Here is a 19584-nt window from a genome sequence, read left to right as displayed (position 1 = left end):
TTACAATTAAAATCTAGGCCATTTATTTACATGTAAAATTAAATCCTCCAAATTTTGAGAAAGTGTAGAAAGTGATATTTTGTCATTGCTATTCAAATGGTAAATCAATTACATTAATATGGGTAAACTGTAACACTTATTTTCTCAAATTAATATTCAGCGTATCAATATATACTGAAATGTAAGTCTTACAAGTTTTATTTAGAAATATTGTTCTTTTAGAAAACTAAATATTCCTTCCAATGGGTATTTCTTTTTTTTTTTTATTTTTTATTTTTTTATTTTATTTATTTATTTATTTATTTATTTTTTATTTCTTTATTTTATTTTTTTTTTTATTTTGGTTTTTCAATTACAGTTGTCCCCTTTTCCCCTAATTTCTCTCCCCCACCCAGCCCACCCCCTCTCCCGCAATCATATCCCTCCCCGTTGTCCATGTCCATGAGTCTTTTATACGGGTTCTTTGACTAATCCCTTCGGTATTTCTTTTTTATTGCTAATTGTTCTGTGCAGTAAAATATATGAACAAAATTTTTTTCTTTTTTTTACAAAATTTTTTTTTTAACTGCATATATTTGTAAGGACAGTTGCAAATTTCTCTTGAAAGTAAGAATGAATGCTCAAGCACACTGAAATTACATTTGCAGATTTCAGTGTTCCAAGCTGCTTAACTTTTACTTGTATATATTTTAGACCAATGCCAAGATTCAGAAACTCGAACATTTTATCAAATTGGAGACTCGTGGGAGAAGTATGTGCATGGTGTTAGGTACCAGTGCTACTGCTATGGCCGTGGCATTGGGGAATGGCATTGCCAGCCTTTACAGACCTATCCAGGTAAGTAGCTCTATTACAGCAAATTGGGATTACAGACTAGGTCATAAAAACAGCAAGAGCAGCATCAATATGAATACTAATACTTAATACTCTGATGCCTAAGGTGGAATCTCCTTCCATTCCCTTTCTTTTCTTATGTCACTGTTAATAATCAATTGAATGTTTGACCAAAAGGATTTTCCTTTCTCCCCCATCAAGTAAAAGGTGTGCAGGGCTATGAAAATGTGCTGGAATGTACATACTGTAGAACATTTCATTATGTTAAAACATGGGCTGATTTCATCTCATATCCACACATGTAATACAAACTATAAAGTGAGCTATGCTGAGAGTAAAGGGTTAGAGTTTTATGTTATGGCTCCTAACAGAGAAGTTGTATAGAGAAATTACATGAAATACAATATAAGGTATGCGTTCATTCAGTTTTCCCTCTAGACTCCTTTTTCGTCAAAGTTTTCATTTGTTTGATCAGTTGGAGTGGGGGACAAAGTATCCTGGGTCAAGAGTTGTGTAACATGGTCAGTTCTCCGCCCACACAGTTCAAATACTCTCGAATGTTTATTGCTGGGTTTTTCAGGTCACAGGACATTATTAAAATGAATTGATAATGGTTTTATTGATTTATCTTTTAAAATTGTATTTACTTTCCATTGAGTGATTAATTACAACAAAATGTGTTGAATTATGAAAGTCTATAATTTTTAAGTATCAATTAATTATTTGAGCAACTACGGAAGTACAAGACCTCCTAGACTTCTGTTAACTTTAGACTTAAAACATGGCCCACATTCTGAAATAAAAAGAGAGATTTTTCAGGGCCTCAGAATCTCTGCCTGTGACAGAAATTAAGGTTAAGTTAACTAAGTCCCCCCACAATGTGGTAAGAAATTCACTATCTTAGATAATAAAACAGGAAACAATTTGGCCAAAGGCAGTGTTCATCAAGGCATGGGTCCCAGCTCTCTCTCTGCTCCTCAAGAGATACATGTCAAGCTTCACTCATTATTTCTTTATCCGTGAAATGGGGAAATAGTGGCTGATTACTCCTCAAGTTCCTTCTAGCACTAAGAGACTAACAATCTGATCCTAAATACCACCCACCCAGATACTCTTCCTATGACCTCTGAAGAGACTCTGCTCTCTCCCCAAGCCTTAGACACTGCCAGGCCTGTTAAGGTGACTTTGCTTCAGGCAGTCTAATGACACAGATTGACCTGGGTCTAAATTGTGTTTTGTGGTGAATTTGGGTATAAGGATCATTAAATTTATTTTTTTAGTCTAGTGATTTTTAAAACTATAGTTGCAGAATTACCGTATGTTCAGTAAGTATAATTGTGGTTTTCTTCTTAATTAGACAAAGGATAGAAACTTCTAAGTGATAATGCTTTCTAGTGTCTATGTGTATGATGTTTATTGGTGTGATGTGGCAATCTGTTGAAAGGGAGTTCTTCCTTACTGATTTTGAGAGAACTTTTTCTGTCTTTTGAAATAAGCTTGTTCACGTAGCTGATGGCTGGATGCATTTCCAAGGCTATGTCAGAGGTGAAACGTAGATGGGAAGGAGTCCTTCTGTGTTGGAGTCTTACACGCTGACCTTGTTGCTCCTCTTTAAAAGGATGAACAGTCCAGCCCATTGAACCCAGAGGAGATTTAGGGGAGAGGGGACTGGTATTTCTCTTCAGCACTCAGCTTGCCTGTATGTCTGCTTTACTTAGTGATTCATGCCTTGCACGTGGGGTTCTAAGAGTGTGGGAAAAATAAAGGAAAAACAGGTTACCAATAGAGCCTTGCCTCGTCTGTCCCTCTGACAGGACTCGTTGAGTTGTTCAGACTAACGGGAGATAAGAGGCATTTGGTTTGTCAATAAACAACTAGGAAGGCACAGATCTCAGCAAACTAAATAGAGAAAAAAAGGACTGAGTCGCAAACCCATAAATGTTTAACTTCTCCAGGGTCACCTTTACTGGAAATTATTCATTTTGACTTTTTTTTTAAATTGGTTTTTAAAGTATAGACTTGTATCGTTTCTTTACGTAACTATTTTATTGTTAGCCTGATCATACTGAGTATAAGAGAGGGAGTCAAGTTCTCACAATGGTGAGTGATTATTCAGTTAGGGTAATTTTAAAAGTTTTACCAACTAACCAGCTTTGAAAGGATTATCAAAATTTTATATCTAAATAATGCAAATGATGTCAGAATGTCCAGATTTCCTGTTTTCCAATCATATGTGGAATAAGGCAGAGCATAGTGATCATCAGAATTTAATTGACTTTACAAATAACGGACCTAGTCTCTTTGCTTCCTGGACAACAATGTGCTAAATGCATGACCGTCCCCCCCACCCCCCATTTGTAGTTCAGCACAGTTCCCTTAAAGGTGCTCTATGGCACAAGCCTAACATCGAAAACAGAATTTCAAACTAGGGCTTGAAGTTTTAGAAAGAAAAGAAACTTTCGTAGGTTTGCTCCATCCCTTTATTATCCTCTTGGTGGATAGGAACATGATTAGGCATAAAAGCGGGCAGGAAAGGTCGTTCATATTGCCCTTCTAGAACTTTGTCTTAATAGACATTTAACCATCGTCAATGTTTTTAAATTGAAGACTGTTTTTCTTAAGGTAGCGTTTGGTCACGGCAAAAGTGGAAGCATGATTTCTCTTACACTCCCTGCCTCCACACATGCATAGCCTGCTATCAGTACCTTCACCAGCGTGGTGCAATTGCTACCATCAGTGGTCGTACGTGGACACATTATTGTCACCCAAAGTCCATGGTTTGCATTAGGGATTGTCCTTGGTGTTGTATATTCCATCATGTCGTAAACTTTTTGCCCTCAAAATTATGACTGCCAGCCAAAGTAAAACACATATCATGTGTCTCTTTATCTGAGGGCGTTAAAGTAGGATTTCTTTCAAGGGTCAATATTTAAACAACTGTATGCCAATTATTGTAGATAATTTAAAGGACACTATCCCTATATTTACTGATTTATACAGAAGTAGTACTTTCAATCATCACATCTCTAAAATTTTGCTTCAGCGTATATATTTTTTAATTTTAATTTTAATTTTTATACTCACCTAAGGACATGCTTATTGATTTTAGAGAGAGGGAGAGGAAGGGAGAGAGAAACATTGATTGGTTGCCTCTTGTACGTACCTCAGCTGGGACCTAACCTGCAACCTAGGCAAGTGCCCTGACCAGAAATCGAACCAGTGACTTTTTGGTTTATAGGGTGATGCTCCAACCAGCTGAGCCACATAAGCCAGGGCTCAATGTTTATCTTTAAAAACTTATTTACAGTTGTGAGAATCATCATGAACAGAAAGGGTAACTTGAAAAGGGACATGGTATTGACTTCTGTCAACTGATTAAAATAAATATCATGACATGTTCTGGGAAATATGTAGCACTTTAGAATGGAAAAATGAGAATTTTGTACATAAATTTTGGAATTCATGTGGCTTAGAAATACTTAAGGTTAAGTGAATTCAAGATTCAAAAAGTATTTGTTAGTCTTCAATTAACTTTGAATAATTCTCAGTGTGAAAATGAATATGTTATTCTAGATCTTTGGTGTCTATACAGATTTGCAAATTATATATTTTTTCTGCTAGAGAAAACTATTTTCAAAGAGAATTTAACAGCAAAGATAATGAGTTTGAAAGATCAATATGTTTTCTAAGAGCGTTCAGAAAACTTAAATCTATTAATCTGGTGAAGTGTTTTATTAAACATGCAAGATTTTGCTCTGTTTGACAGAGTGCCTATTAGAAATTCTTGGAAAGGTTATTATAAGAAAATTTATTTTTATTTCTAGTAAGTTGAATGTTGATTGACATAAAAAGACAGTATTTAGGAAAAAGAGTGTTTTGTTCTGCTAGCAGAAATTATTCAACTATTTTATTATTATCCTGAATTGAGTCTATACCATTAAGAAATTAATTTCACTTCCCTTATTTTGCTTTTAAAAAAGAACTAACACCATACGTTAAATCAATATCTGGAAAAAGTAAATTTAATGTGTCCTGCAAAATGTCATTTCACTTGATAAGTGCTGTAGAAAAAAAAAGTCTATTAATAATTTGACCAGGCCCTGGCCAGGTAGACTGTCAGTTGGTTAGACTGTCATCCTGATATAACAAGGTTGTGGATTTGATCCCCAGTCAGGTCAGGACACATGCAAATCAGTGTCTCTTTCTCTCTCTCTCCTCCTCCTCACTCTTGTTCTCTCTCTCTGTAAAAATCAATAAAAAAGAATAATTTGACCAAATAATAATATGAGTAAACTTACTACATAAAAATAATTTTTTTCCCAAAATGATAAGATGCATAAACTGATGAGAAATAAAAGTGTCTTTAACTAACGGTCATGTCTATTTGTCTAAGAGTCTACCCTATTTAGAAATATGTTTGTTTTACATCATGTCATGTGGCCTTTGGAATGTTGTTTTCTTCTTAGGTGTTAGATTCATTCTTGATGCGAGTGTCCACAGGTCAGAATTTGCTTCAAAGAAGCTAAATATAATAAGTAAATGACATGTGTAGTCAATATTACACTATCTGTGTTAATGATAGTTTTATATTTCCTTATAATTTTTACTTTGTAAATGGAGAAGAAAGCAAACTAGGAGGCATTTTTTTTAAAAGTGTATTTTATTAGCTATAAAAAGTTCTATTTTGCAGTTCTCATGATAAACAGATGTGTTGCACTGATTTCCAATGTCGTTATGATTCCAGAAAATTCTTACTATATTCACATTTATTGAGAAGCAAAAGTATCTTTAATGATGGCCGTCCATGTGCAGTAAATTTTAGGATGAAGTGAGTGAGGACTCAAGATAACCAAGTCTCACATTTTCATTTACAGGCACGTCTGGCCCTGTCCAAGTAATCATCACTGAGACCCCCAGCCACCCCAACTCCCACCCCATCCAGTGGAACGCCCCAGAACCATCTCACATCACCAAGTACATCCTCAGATGGAAACCTGTGAGTATGCCACCCAGAAAGTGGACACCGAGGCTCCTGAAATGGACAAATGCTGACTTTTTGTTTCCCAGTTTTTGAGCCAAATATATCTGATTAACTATTCACATAACAGTACTATTTATTTAGTGACAAAGCAATCTGTGATTGCCATACAGATTTAGCTTTTTATGCTCTTTAGAAATATTTAGTTCTTTATGTTAGAAAGATTTTAGCAAGGACTTAGAAATGATAATGCTGAAAATTATTCTTCCCCAGTATGGGAAGAGAAGCTAAAGTTGTGATACATTTTGCAACTCCATCAAAGGGAAAAAAATTATTGGCATCATTTTCATCATTTGGGGAAAAAAACAGCTAAATTAATCTTTTTTTTTTTTTTGCTTAGTTTTTAAGTGGTCATTTCTTAAAACCTGACTTTTTTGATCCTCTGAAGTTATTTAGGTAGAAGGAAAAGAAATCTTATAATTTTCCCGTAGCAGATGTCTAGAAATTGAAGAATCACAATTAGGAGGATGTTGATCTACCAAGCTTCAGTTTCTCTTACCCTCTCCAACTACCCTGCAATATCTCCAACATTCTTGACTCAGAATTTGAGAAACACTTTTAAACACTGGAGAAAAATATCCATTCTTAATCACAATTATTGAATTCTGGCAATTAAAAAAAAATGAAATAAAACAAACCATTTGACCAACTCATGCAGTTGTATTTAAATTCTACAGAAAAAATATTCACACTGTTGTAAGCATTCTTTCTCTTCCTTTGCCCTCTTGGTCCGTGGTCCATTGAATAGCCATTTGTAGAACTTTATTCTTAGGTAACAATGCTAGTCAATGAAATCAATGTATTTTTCTTTCTGTAATACCTGCTTGTCTCCCATCTTTTCATCTCATCACTAATTTTATTCACTTTAAACTTAACTCTGAAGTATTATGTGAGACTACTGTAATAAGAGACATTTACAGGTAGGTATAAAACATACATTGAATTGTAAAGTCTTCAAAGGGTGGCAATAGTGAATTTCTTTTAGACTTTTAACAATTAAAAACTTCCAGGTTCACTGACACATATGACCCGGGTCTCTTCTCCCATACCCAATGACATGGTGTCATTTACAACCTATTTCTACAATTTATAATGTTCGCAAGTATTAAATACCGACTCTCAAATTTTTTTCAGATTTTTCTTGATGTGTGTCACCTAAGAGTTTATTTTCTAGTATTTTCTTCTGATAGCTAATCAAAAAGTTCACATTGAATAAAAGGTTTACTATGAAATCGGAGCTAATTGCATTGATTAATTTTAACTTTTTTCACAGTGTATTTGAGTTCAAATTTAAATTTAAAAACTACCAGCATTGCTTTAATTTATTCCAAAAATATAAATCGGCACCTAAGTATCTGAATTATTAGAACTGGTTGACTGGATATTTTAAAACAATCATTGGCATTAAAAAGGTATTTTGACTTATATTAGTCCAGAATATTTACAACTGAAAAGGATCTCATCTTGTCTGAAGTAAGGGCATTTCTCTTCCACACGCTTAATTGCAATGAGTTTTGTGATCTATGACATATGAATGAAACTGGACAGGATGTGAAATGCAAGCTGCAAGCAAAGATTAAATAAACCAAAATCACATTCTTTCGCAGTCTTGCCCAAAGTTGGTGGTCACTTTTGATGGGGTAGTTTACATCCAAGAATGAGTCTTCATGGGAACCAGGAATTGACTCATGAGGCAATGTTATGTCTTCGACTGATTCTGCAAGGAAAGAAACTTGAATTCTGTTCCATCAAGGGAGAAAATAGAATATATGGCTTTCCCCACTTACGATAGGAATATATATCTGTTAATTGGGAGAGGTAAAACTTGGGTTCATCATATTATGGTGATGATATTCAATAACTAATCTGGCTAAAAGGAAGGTGCTTCGCACCTGTGACTGTGTAACCTTGGGCATGTCACAAAACTTTCTACACCTGTAAAATGAGGCCAATAATATCATTACATTGAAGGAGGGAAGTTGAAGATTACCTGGAAGAATGTGAAACAGCACAGAATTTGGTACATAGTAAGCTGTCAGTAAATATTAGCTCTAAAAATAATTAACCTTACTATTAACAGACTACTACAGGTCCATGTTCTGATTCCAATTTTCCTCCATAATGAAAATGCAAAGGTCCCTCATTCTTTGAAAATTATGCCACATCATCTCTGAATGTGCTTCATTGTGAATACTTATGTGATTTTTTTTTCATTTGAATTTTTAGAAAAATTCTCCAGGCCGTTGGAAGGAAGCCACCATTCCAGGCCACTTAAACTCATACACCATTAAAGGTCTGCGGCCAAATGTGATATATGAGGGGCAGCTCATAAGCGTCCAGCAATATGGCCACAAAGAGGTGACTCGCTTTGACTTCACCACCACCAGCACGAGCAGTACGTACCCTGGTCATCCCATCTGTGCTTGAGTTTCTCAGCGGTGGGCTTTCTTCGGGAAGAGCTTTACTTCTTGATTCATATTCTTACATGGATGCCACCCAAAGTTATTTATTTTTTAAAATCTTATTCTACAGATAATAGTAAATTTTCTCGATGGCTGAAGGCTCTCTTTCCCCTTTCTGTGACTCTAGGCAATGCAGTGACGGGAGAGACAACACCTTTCTCTCCTGTTGTGGCCACTTCTGAATCTGTGACTGAAATCACCGCCAGCAGCTTTGTGGTCTCATGGGTCTCAGCTTCGGACACAGTGTCGGGATTCCGTGTGGAATATGAACTGAGTGAAGAGGGGGATGAACCTCAGTACCTCGGTGAGCTAAGTGTGCTGTCATGACAGGTTTAGATGGTCCAGGTGTCTGGGTGGGTGGTCCATGAGCTTTGGAACTAGTTGACAGTTCAGTCTGACCAAAGTACCTTCCAATATGAGAAAGGGAAATGGCTGACTGCCTCTAGAACTGAACTGGGGTTTCTCGTGAGCCACGTTCATGTTTTCCTGGGTCCTGATGTGCATGGTATTATGTGTTTGCCTGGGCACAGACTCATGCAACGGAAGTGTCTTCTTTATGGAAGTGATTGCCAAGTTGAAGACCACGATAGAAAATGTTAACTTTGGGGGTTGCTTTTCAAATTCTCATGTTTAGGGGCCTTTTAAAAACTTGATTGCAGAGTCATCTACGTACTGAGAAGTACACAGATCATAAATCCAGAGCTCAGTGAGTTGTTAGAAAGTGAATGCGCCCACTTGTCTGGCGCCCAGATCAAGGAAAAGAACAACCCTCCTACCCCACACCCAATCATCCCCTACCTATAAGCAGTACTCTCACTTCCAGTTACGTTGCTTATAATAGACTCTGTAAGAGTGATGTTTACAAGAGGACTATGGTTACAAAGTTAGGGGTGGGTTACAAAAATTATGCAGTTTTAGAGAACAAATTTGAAAAATGAAAAATAGGGAAAAACATTATCCCGTTGCACATTGACAATTATTGAGTATCCTTTAGTACATTTCCTCTGATCTTCTCCCCATCCCTCATGACTATATGGTTTTTAAAATATCCTTCTCATAGGCTGTGAAGTCATTTGAAGGACAGGTATTCCAGGTTAGTAACCTCTCGTTTTTTATTTCAAAGATCTTCCAAGCACAGCCACTTCTGTAAATATCCCTGACCTGCTGCCTGGCCGAAAATACATTGTAAATGTCTATCAGATATCTGAAGAAGGAGAGCGGAGTCTGATCCTGTCTACTTCACAGACAACAGGTACATGTGTACCACCTGGTATCCAATACTTTTTTTTTTAAACAGACCCACAGTAGTATTTTCTGACTGTTTCCCTTGTTCCTTTTTTTCTTTGTTAGCACCTGATGCCCCTCCTAACCCTACCGTGGGTCAAGTGGATGACACCTCAATTGTTGTTCGCTGGAGCAGACCCCAGGCCCCCATCACAGGTCAGCTTAGCTTCCTCTTCTTGGCTGCTGTGTTAATCTTGATGGCCTTGGAGGGGAGGGAGCAGGTTCTGATCTGAGGACCGGCGTATCACGTAGATCTCCTACAGAAGTGCTAGTCTAGGGTGGAGAGGGTGTGTGTGTGCATGTGTGCATGTGTGTGATATTAATTGAGAATGTGATTATTTTTCAGGTCTTACAGCTCTACTTTCTTATGTATCATTTCCCCCTGAAATCCATTTTACCAACCCCTACACACACACACACACACACACACACACACACACCACACACACTATCTAATTCCTGTAGTAAAAGGGGGATAATTTTTCTGAAAATCTCACACTAAGACTTATACTTAAAGAGGTAGCTGAGTTGTTTTTCTACTTAGCTCATCAGTGATGCCACTGTCTCTGAAGTTCCTAAAAGTGCTCAGCAAATCTGTGCTCAGGGGGGTTCATTAATTGCTTACATCATGCAGAGCTCAAAGAGAAGATCTCAGCTTAACATGAATATTTATTTTCTCCTCATGGCTTCCCTGATAGGCACTTATGAAGGATCTTGGATCCTCAGGAATAATATTTATTATTAGAACAGTTTGCATGACTGTTCTTTTCTTATCTCTGTACCAACTACAACTTAAAAGAAGCAGCAGCGTCAGAAAAGTCAACTTTTCAAGAATCACTACTTCTTAACTAGTCAAGCAAGATGTTGAGGGCTGTTGATGACTTTTTACACGTCTGTTTCATAAAACAGTATGTCTTCCATTTTACTTCACAAACCTGCAGGCTACAGAATCGTGTATTCACCGTCAGTGGAAGGTAGTAGCACAGAACTCAACCTTCCTGAAACCGCCAACTCCGTCACCCTCAGTGACTTGCTGCCTGGTGTTCAATACAACATTACTATCTACGCTGTGGAAGAAAATCAAGAAAGTACTCCTGTTTTCATCCAACAGGAGACCACCGGCGTCCCTCGTCCAGGTAACTCAAAGACACTTCCTGTGCCATCTTATCTCTGAGGGCTTAACAATATAACAGCTTTAACCTTCATTTTGTTAGAGCAGCGATTTTCAACCTTTTTCATCTCATGGCATACATAACCCGATTACTAAAATTCTGCAGCACACCGAAAACTATATTTTTTGCCAATCTGACAAAAAAATAGGTATAATTTTGATATAGTCACACCAGACGGCTATTGTTGTGATGGCTGGTTTTTTTGTTTTTTGTTTGTTTGTTTGTTTGTTTTTTATTTGACAGTCTAAGGGAAAACAGGTCAGTGCCCTGACTAAAGAGGCAGGCATTGCATGTTAAAAACTAGCCACACGCCAGTTGAAAATCACTGTGTTAGAGAAAAAAGATAATCCTTGAATTGTGTTCATTCTTTTAGCCTGCTGTGGGGGAACAGAAGTGTAAGAAGAAAGACTAATTGTCTCGGGAAGGGGTTTCTTTTATCTCTGTCAACAGTTCCTATATGCTAATAATCTAATAGATTAGTTTAACCCTAAATTTATGAAATTTAGCTGAAACATCCTCATTATAAAATAGCATCAAAGCTGGCTATATAGGCTTTCCTGATTACAAACTGACATTATGAAGTCTTCATATTTTTCCCTAGAAACGTAAGGGTCAGTTCCTCCATTGCCCTTAAGTATTACAAAATGATTCACCGGTCTGCAAACCAAAAGGTCACCACTTCCAGTCCCAGTCAGGGCACATGCCTGTGTTGCTGGTCAAGTCCCCAGTTGGGGGCACACAAGAAGCAACCAATCACACATCAATGTTTCTCTCCCTCTCTTTCTCCCTTCCTTCCCCTCTCTCTATAAGTAAATAAATAAATAAAATCTTTTAAAAAAGGTGATTCAGTAGAATGAAAATTACCACATATTTTTCTGTTGTCTCAATGCCTTTTTATATGTTTGTTTTAAACTCCTCAGTAGGACGTTTTATATGTTGGAATATCATCTGCTTCACCTACATATTTTAAATAAAGCCTTCAAATGTCCTTTGTAAGCTGTGTGACTGAAACGTAAAAACAAGCGAAAAAGCATATTCTCTGGTGAAGAAATGAAGTTTAGCATTGCTCTGTGAATTGCCTTATACAACCCAGGAAACTGGCTTTTTCGAAACAACCTTCACAGGAATGGTGAATGACCAGTTGACTCTTGTCTATTAGATAAAGTTCCCCCTCCCCGGGACCTGCAGTTTGTGGAAGTGACAGACGTGAAGGTCACCATCATGTGGACACCCCCTGAGAGTGCCGTGACCGGTTACCGTGTGGACGTGATCCCTGTCAACCTGCCTGGAGAACACGGGCAGCGGCTGCCCATCAGCAGGAACACCTTTGCAGAAGTCATAGGGCTGTCCCCTGGGGTCACTTATTACTTCAAAATCTTTGCCGTGAACCACGGGAGGGAGAGCAAGCCTCTAGTAGGAGAACAGACAACCAGTAAGTCCTGCTCCTCCCCTTACCTCCACCTCGACTTCTGCACCCTCACTGCCGAGCTGTGATGCGTGTGTAGTACGCCATTCACTCCTGGCCCTACAGTTAGGAAGAGGAAAGCACTCAGCCAATAAGGGACAGTAGAGTGGACACAGAGCACATTAAACTAGAAAATAAAACTCAGACATGGGTGCTAAATGCTAACCCTTTGCCTAAATACACGTGCCAGTGGACTGGCACTAAGAGAGGGGAATTTTCCTTGCTCATAGAGGCAGGGATTGAAAATATGAGTGCATTTTTTATGTAAAATGTATCTAGATCAAACTTCACATGTAAGTTCCTAACACTTTTATAATAGAAATATTTACATATAGTAACGGCTAAGCTCTAGGTCCTGTGCTCAGTGCTTTGTAAGCATTGACCTCATATTTAATCTCCGTGTTGACCTAATGAGGGAAGTCTAGTTGCTGTTATCCCTATTGGGTACATGCAGAAACTGACGCTTATAAAATATTCTGCAGCTTGTGAGTTCTCAGGTCTGGGAGGTGACGGAGCCGGGCACATTGGCCTGTGTTTTTTTTGACTCTCAAGTCCATGCATCCAATTATTATACTTAATTACCTCCTAAATATTTTCTGTCTCTCAAAGGTGTTTTAAATTGCTGCAGGTTAACTGCTAGTTATCATACATAAGAAGAAAACTCAAAATTTATGGGATTCTTTCACCAGTGCCCTACCATGATTCTGCAGTTCTGAGTATAACTGTTATAATTAGTGTCTAATTTCATAATTATGGTCTAATCAGAATCATGTGAAAGTTTTATTTCTCCATCAAAAGACTGTTTAGCCAATAAATGCAGAATGTACTGTTTCTGTTGCATGTGGCGCTTTCCCTTTGCTCTCGTTTTAGTGGGCTTGCTTCTCTTTTCTTAACTTGTTTGGCTCAACAGAGTAAATTGTGGAATTTTCAAGTTTTTAAAAATGCCATCTCTATAATGTTAGTATCATCCAAGAGGGTCATGAGAAAGACATGCTGGGCAATTAGACTTTCCACAGAATCATAACCAAGCAAAAAAGTCAGCAGTTTCTCATGACTGATGCAGTTTTGCAAAGTTCTCTGTAGCACTCACTCTCTTAATGGCTCACTATTTCCAAGGCGTTGATACATATTGTTTTGACCTTAAAAAAACTTGAGCAAATTCAGTCAGACTTTAGAATTTCATATGATAATTACTGAGGTTCAATGTTCTTTGGTGTGTTTTATCCTTTTTTTCTAGAATTGGATGCTCCCACTAACCTCCAGTTTATGAATGAAACGGACACGACCGTGGTAGTGACCTGGATTCCACCTCGAGCCCGGATAGCCGGGTACCGACTGACCGTGGGCCTGACCCAGGGAGGCCAGCCCAAGCAGTACAACGTGGGGCCCTCCGCCTCCCAGTACCCGCTGAGGAATCTGCAGCCTGGGTCCGAGTACACCGCAACCCTCGTGGCTGTGAAAGGCAACCAGCAGAGCCCCAGAGCCACCGGAGTCTTCACCACTCGTAAGCCAAGTTCAATGTCTTTTCTTAGTGATGGCATCCATTCTCACCTATAGTTACATTCTCTGGTTTTCATCCATTTTTTAAAAAAAGTTAACTTGAGAAACTTAGTACAAGATTTAAATAAGAAATAACTTTTAAAAATTTCAAGAGTTCAAGTTGTGCATCTCACAGTGTGGTCCATGAGCTGTTTGCTAGGGGACAATAAAGAGCTTGTGCCAGAATGTAAATCAGGAAGCACACTGTTTAATCAGTTCATAATTTTTTGAAGCAAAATTTTCTTGATGAAAGAAGCAATATGTTAAATTACATACATTGCCAAGCTCTCTGTTTGCTCTGGGACTAACAATTTGAGTAACATGGTTTGAAACACCCAGTTATTTAAAAATTGAATCCTATTGTATTAAATAAATTCACCAAATACTAGTTAAGGCAAGAAAAAATTAACACATGTCTATATTCTCATATGCTAGGTATCAAATGATAGCAGTAAGTGTAGAATAAAAACATTTACTGATTGCACCGACAGCAGTGGAACAAGTAGCTAAGGAAATGGTTTCTTTACCAGTGTTCCCTGCAGCAGATTAAAGTACTTCTGCAGAACAGCATAGCTTTTTTTTTTTTTAATGTAATTGTTCTTAAATTCTCTTGAAATTCCACAGGAGGAAAATACTGACAGTAATTTTTGGTCACGTCTGTCTTTTTTGCTCAACATTTGATAGGAAGTGGTCTTAAATCGCCTACGTATCTACATCACAATAAAAGCCTATCTTCATTAACTGACTTCTACTAAATACATTTTCATTTACACTAAAGAATTATGAAACCCCTTATTTCTAGTTGAGTACTGCTTTAACTTGACATTTTGAATTACAGAAGCACCTAACATAACACTTTTGAAGTGTATTTACATATACATATATACGAATATGAACTAGTTTGCAATTTTCTAAAAGCTTTCAACACATCTTACTCTGACTAAAACTATAGATGTTAAAAAGCATTCAAAAACCAAATAGAAGTTAGTTCAGAAACAACTAGGAAATTTACTTCTCAAAGAAATTGTCTATACATTTCTTCTAATAAGAATTTATAATTTACCAAAAATTTACTTGTCATTCAAATTTGGTGTATGGAGTTATGTTTTTTATTCCCACGTATAAGTTGTTATTTTATGTAGGCTCTTTTGTTGGATAGAGTGCCTATAAAAGAAAAAGAATTTTTCATGATACTAACATTAATTAAGTGGAGCGAGGTGGGCTGATAGGGGCTATTTCAAGTACTCAGAGACTTTGATATATGGGACATACTGCTTTCTGCTCTGACAATGCATTTATATAAAACCTAACTATATTTGAATTAAAGTGCTGATAATCAAAACTGATTTTACTAGCTAGAGGTTACCATAGTGCCTTACACATAGTATATTTAAAAAAGTATTTAAAAGATGATTGAGTAAGGAAAGAATGATAATGAAAACAGCTCAAACAAGCTGAGATTTAAATAAACCTCTGTACACAGGGAGTCCTACAACTTCTGTTGAACTCCCAGTACTGTCTGAGGCTATAAACATTAGCAGGGGTTGCATATTTTTGAAATGGCTTTAAAGTTTCTGTATCTTTTTACTGTCTTACTAAGCTGAGTTCTGGGAATAACTTTGCTGGGTTTTGTAACTTGTGTTAAATTCTTAAGAGCAACTGTGGGAGTGGAGGGAGGTGTTTCTGGGGGAATTCAGTTCACTCTTTTATAAATTCAGTTTATTCCTTTATAGAAGAAATTTTATTTCTTGAATAGCCACACTATTTCTTCACCTGACAAGACCTGCCAAAACCCATGGCTCATACTTACAGTCACATCCTTTGTTTGACATCAGTCTGTGGGTTTGTGGTTTGGAGATTTTCCTGTAATGGTCTTCCCAGGCAGAGAGCGTCATCTCAAACTCAAGAAGATTCTAGCTGGCTGGCTCAAGCAATAGAAAATACCCAATCTTAAAGCCCAAGACAGTTGAGGAGAATATAATTTGAAAAAGTTGGGGCTTTCACAGATGTGTTCCGTGAAAGAAGCTGACTGCTTACCGAATTGTTTCTTGTGGCCGTTAACAGAGTCACACAGGGCTGGTCGTGGCAGTTTTTTGGTAAAGTCAACAGCACCCAAGTGGTGTAAGATTTCAGAGACACTGGGAAGGCATCACAGGTCACCCATTCAAGTCCCCTCCAAATGCCATCAAAATAATAACACACTTAAGAAAACAGCTCACTAAACCAGTACTGAGCTGTTAGAACAGTCATTACAAAGTGGACCAAACACATATTTTATTTTTCCCCATACAATATTAAAAATACTTTTAAAACTGCACATTAAAGCCAGACTAAAAGAATTAAAAAGAAAAAATAAAAAGAAAGAAAGAAAGAGAAGAAGGAAAAGTAAAGAAAGAATTGCAGTACTGGGTCTAAGTTCCCACATGACAAAATCAAAACAATTAACTGGACTGAGTAGAGACTGGAGTTCTTCATCCGTCAGTCCCCATTTACATAATTCTGGAGGGTAATTCTTTGTCTCACCAGCCATTCATAATTTACTATAAATACATTTAATAGTTCTTTTTCCCCCCAAAAGGCTCAGAATTTGGTTGGGATGTAAGGAGGAAACAATTGTGAAGTCCCCAAATATGTGAGGAGGACCATCAGCACACTTGAAATGCTTGAATTTGATGACCCTATTAAAATATCATGCCTTCTGAGGTCACCTTTCCCGAAACAGCCAGTTATTAAAATGCTTATTCTTTTAATTACAAGATTCAGTTGCTCAGCCAATTATATTTTAGAAATTCTAAATTTATAATAATATTTGTAGGATTATTGAAAAGGTCTGCCCTAACTTTCTGTACACCTACTCTTTTTCTTCATTTTTTAAATTATTTTTTAAAGTAATATTTTTACTAAGAGAAATAACAGTGGTGTCAGGATACTAGAATGTGTGAGTAAACTTTTGTTCAATTCCTGATTCCAGTGACTGAATATCAAATTTCTGCAGTGTTGTTCCGAATGAATATTCACATATTTTAGGAAAGACTTTAGAATTTATAAGTATATCCATGATGGCCAGTTTTGTTTAACTTTCATATGGCATCCCTTACTATAACCAAAAATAATTGACTTTCATCATGGAATAATTCAGCATAAGGCTATTTTTAGGTCACCATCTAAAATTTTAACTATTGTTCACCAAAATTAATGATTTAGAGGCAGACTGATAATTAATTGGTAGTGACCAGTTTTACATCTGGTCACTCATCTTCAAACTCAAATCTGAACCATGATGAAAAGACATTTGAGCCAGGTCTCAGATGATTTGCATAGCACATGAAAGATCGAGAAGCCCTGACCTGCTCCAAGTCCTCACCTAATGAAGGGATGTATGTTCCATTCTGGATCCACCACCTGATGAAACTGAGGCTCTTGATAAAAGTACTCATTCTCTGCAGCCATCTGTGAGTCCCAGGCTTTGACGTGTGCATTGATCCTATTTCACAGAGCAGCCTAAGGGCTCCATCCCACCTTACAACACAGAGGTGACTGAGACCACCATTGTGATAACATGGACCCCTGCTCCAAGGATTGGTTTCAAGGTAAATTGCAGATGTTTCAAATGTCTTGTGATATAGCCCTGAGGTGCCCTCACATTTCTGGATGTGGTAGGAACAAGATATTCAGAAGTCTGGGGAGCTGGCTTTTGTTACCTGCTTCTGTTCCCACTTCTCCGATTTTGTTGTCAGGGCATAACAATACCTGTGCTTCACTAAATGGCTGGAAGGATGTATGCAGGAGGTGAAAGTGCTTTGCAAAGGATAAAACATTAGCATGGAACTGTTAGCTGTTGTTATCTTAATTTCTCTATCCTCTCCCCCAGGGAACTACATTTAAAAATATAAAGGAAACTCCATTTGATGTGTTGTTCTAAATGGGTGTCAACAAGTTCATGAAAGCCCATTTGGGGAGAGAGAGTAAACTCAAAGTCACTTAAAAATCACATTTTTATCCAATTGGTTTCATCTCAACTTGTTCAAGGCACCCCGTGGGTCAATTGCTTCATAGAAGTTAAGATTAAGGTCTTCCTTGTAGATATATAGATTCATGTCCTTTAAAGTGATGATATTAGGGAAGTGATGAACCCAAATGAATATGTTTAAAAGAATTCTAATTTTATTATTTTTTGGCAGTTAGAGCATATATAGAGAATAGTTATTGGAAGTCAAAACGAAACCCCCACGAGTACTTGTTTAGAAAAATACACCAAAGTTCACATCTTTGAGGTGTGTAAGTGGTCATATTAATGATTATGCTAACATAACTTATAAATTTCCTTTAATAGTGTCATTTTGACTTCCAAAAGCCTTATAACACACAAAGGATGTCTATAGTTGAACATTGATGACATAATACTTAGGTTTTGGGAACTCTTAAAAGGATTTAAAAGTATAGGCACGTTCATTTTAACTCTTCTTTTGTAACATACCGTCCTGCAGTTGAAGATACGAACATACTTCTTCAAAAGAAGTATTTTACGGTGCAGAGTGTCACAGGCACTAGTACCCTAAATGACAACTTAAGAAATGAACTGAATATTAATAACTCATTAAAGAGAGAGCTAGGGAATTTCTTCCAGTGAAAAGAAAATAGTAATGAACTTCTGTGTGGCCGAAAGCCCCTGGGTGCTTATGGTTTGTACTGGGAGATGATTTATCAAGCAAAATAGTAGGTGATGGCATTTCCCTGGAAGCTTTCATTACAAAGCACCTTTGTGCAGTTTTGGAAGATACCTCCCTCACCCCACCTCCCCAGGACAGAGACTCTCCAGCTAAAGAATCTAATAGAGCAAAAGTAAGGCCCCATCGCATTCCCCAGTAAAAGCACATTGTGCAGTTCCCAAGGAGTTCCCATTCTATGAAGCATAACCACAACCTTCCGGCAATAACCCAGCTCGGGGAATGTGTGTCATTGGTGTTTATTTTGCTTTCCTTCCTCTAGCTGGGTGTACGACCAAGCCAGGGAGGGGAAGCACCTCGAGAAGTGACTTCAGACTCGGGAAGCATTGTTGTGTCCGGCCTGACTCCAGGCGTGGAGTACGTGTATACCATCTCGGTCCTCAGAGATGGGCAGGAGAGAGATACACCCATTGTCAACAGAGTGGTGACACGTAAGAGGAGCTCTTTGCTTTTTTTTTTTTTTTTAAACCATTCCACTTTCAAAGAATAGCTGATATCAATATCACTTTTTACTTACGATAATGGCACAGGGGAAAGAGCTACCCCTACTTGTATTATTAGCTATTTCTAAATTTAAGTAGCAAGTTTGATTCATGTCATATTTTCCACATCATCAGAAGTGTTCTTTCCGTGTCAAGGATATTTATAAACTGGCAAGATGGGAAGGATTACAATAGTGTTATAAAACCAGTGATCATAAAAAAGTTCTGTCAGAGAATTGCTGTCCACCATGGTTTTATAGTACAACTTCTATGTTTTTACTGATTGTTTCAAAAAGAGAGAGAGGAAGGGAGGGAGGATGGTCAAGTGTTGTGGGGTAGCTTTAACTTTTAATTTGCAACTTTTTTCCACATAGCATTGTCACCGCCAACAAACTTGCACCTGGAGGCAAACCCTGACACCGGAGTGCTTACCGTCTCCTGGGAAAGGAGTACCAGCCCAGGTAAGCCTGTGACGTATCGGAGGGCGTGAGCGTGCAGTATCTTTCCAAGACAAAGGTTTTAGAAACTGTTGCTCTCAGAGAAACATAAGTTTAAAATGATAAGTACCTATCCCTCCGTAA

General features: G+C 37.5%; 1 protein-coding gene across 6 annotated transcripts in view; it reads left to right on the top strand.

Annotated features, from left to right (window-relative positions):
* FN1 (fibronectin 1) overlaps positions 1-19584 on the top strand; it is a 65192-nt gene that overhangs the window by 14962 nt on the left and 30646 nt on the right. For all 6 annotated transcript variants that reach the window (XM_090283431.1, XM_090283423.1, XM_090283449.1 and 3 more), the window contains exons 12-23: positions 694-837; positions 5709-5830; positions 8099-8267; positions 8462-8638; positions 9458-9586; positions 9685-9774; positions 10560-10754; positions 11950-12222; positions 13493-13759; positions 17290-17384; positions 18784-18952; positions 19378-19464. In XM_090283431.1, coding sequence (XP_090139557.1) covers positions 694-837; positions 5709-5830; positions 8099-8267; positions 8462-8638; positions 9458-9586; positions 9685-9774; positions 10560-10754; positions 11950-12222; positions 13493-13759; positions 17290-17384; positions 18784-18952; positions 19378-19464 — 1917 coding nt within the window. The remainder of the gene's footprint in view (positions 1-693; positions 838-5708; positions 5831-8098; positions 8268-8461; positions 8639-9457; positions 9587-9684; positions 9775-10559; positions 10755-11949; positions 12223-13492; positions 13760-17289; positions 17385-18783; positions 18953-19377; positions 19465-19584) is intronic.

The sequence above is a fragment of the Furipterus horrens genome, unplaced genomic scaffold (assembly GCF_987537825.1).
Source record: "Furipterus horrens unplaced genomic scaffold, mFurHor1.1.pri manual_scaffold_1, whole genome shotgun sequence".
In the NCBI taxonomy this organism is placed as follows: Eukaryota; Metazoa; Chordata; class Mammalia; order Chiroptera; family Furipteridae; genus Furipterus; species Furipterus horrens.
Note: the sequence above shows the minus strand (reverse complement) of the source record. Positions and strands in the feature narration are given on the sequence as shown.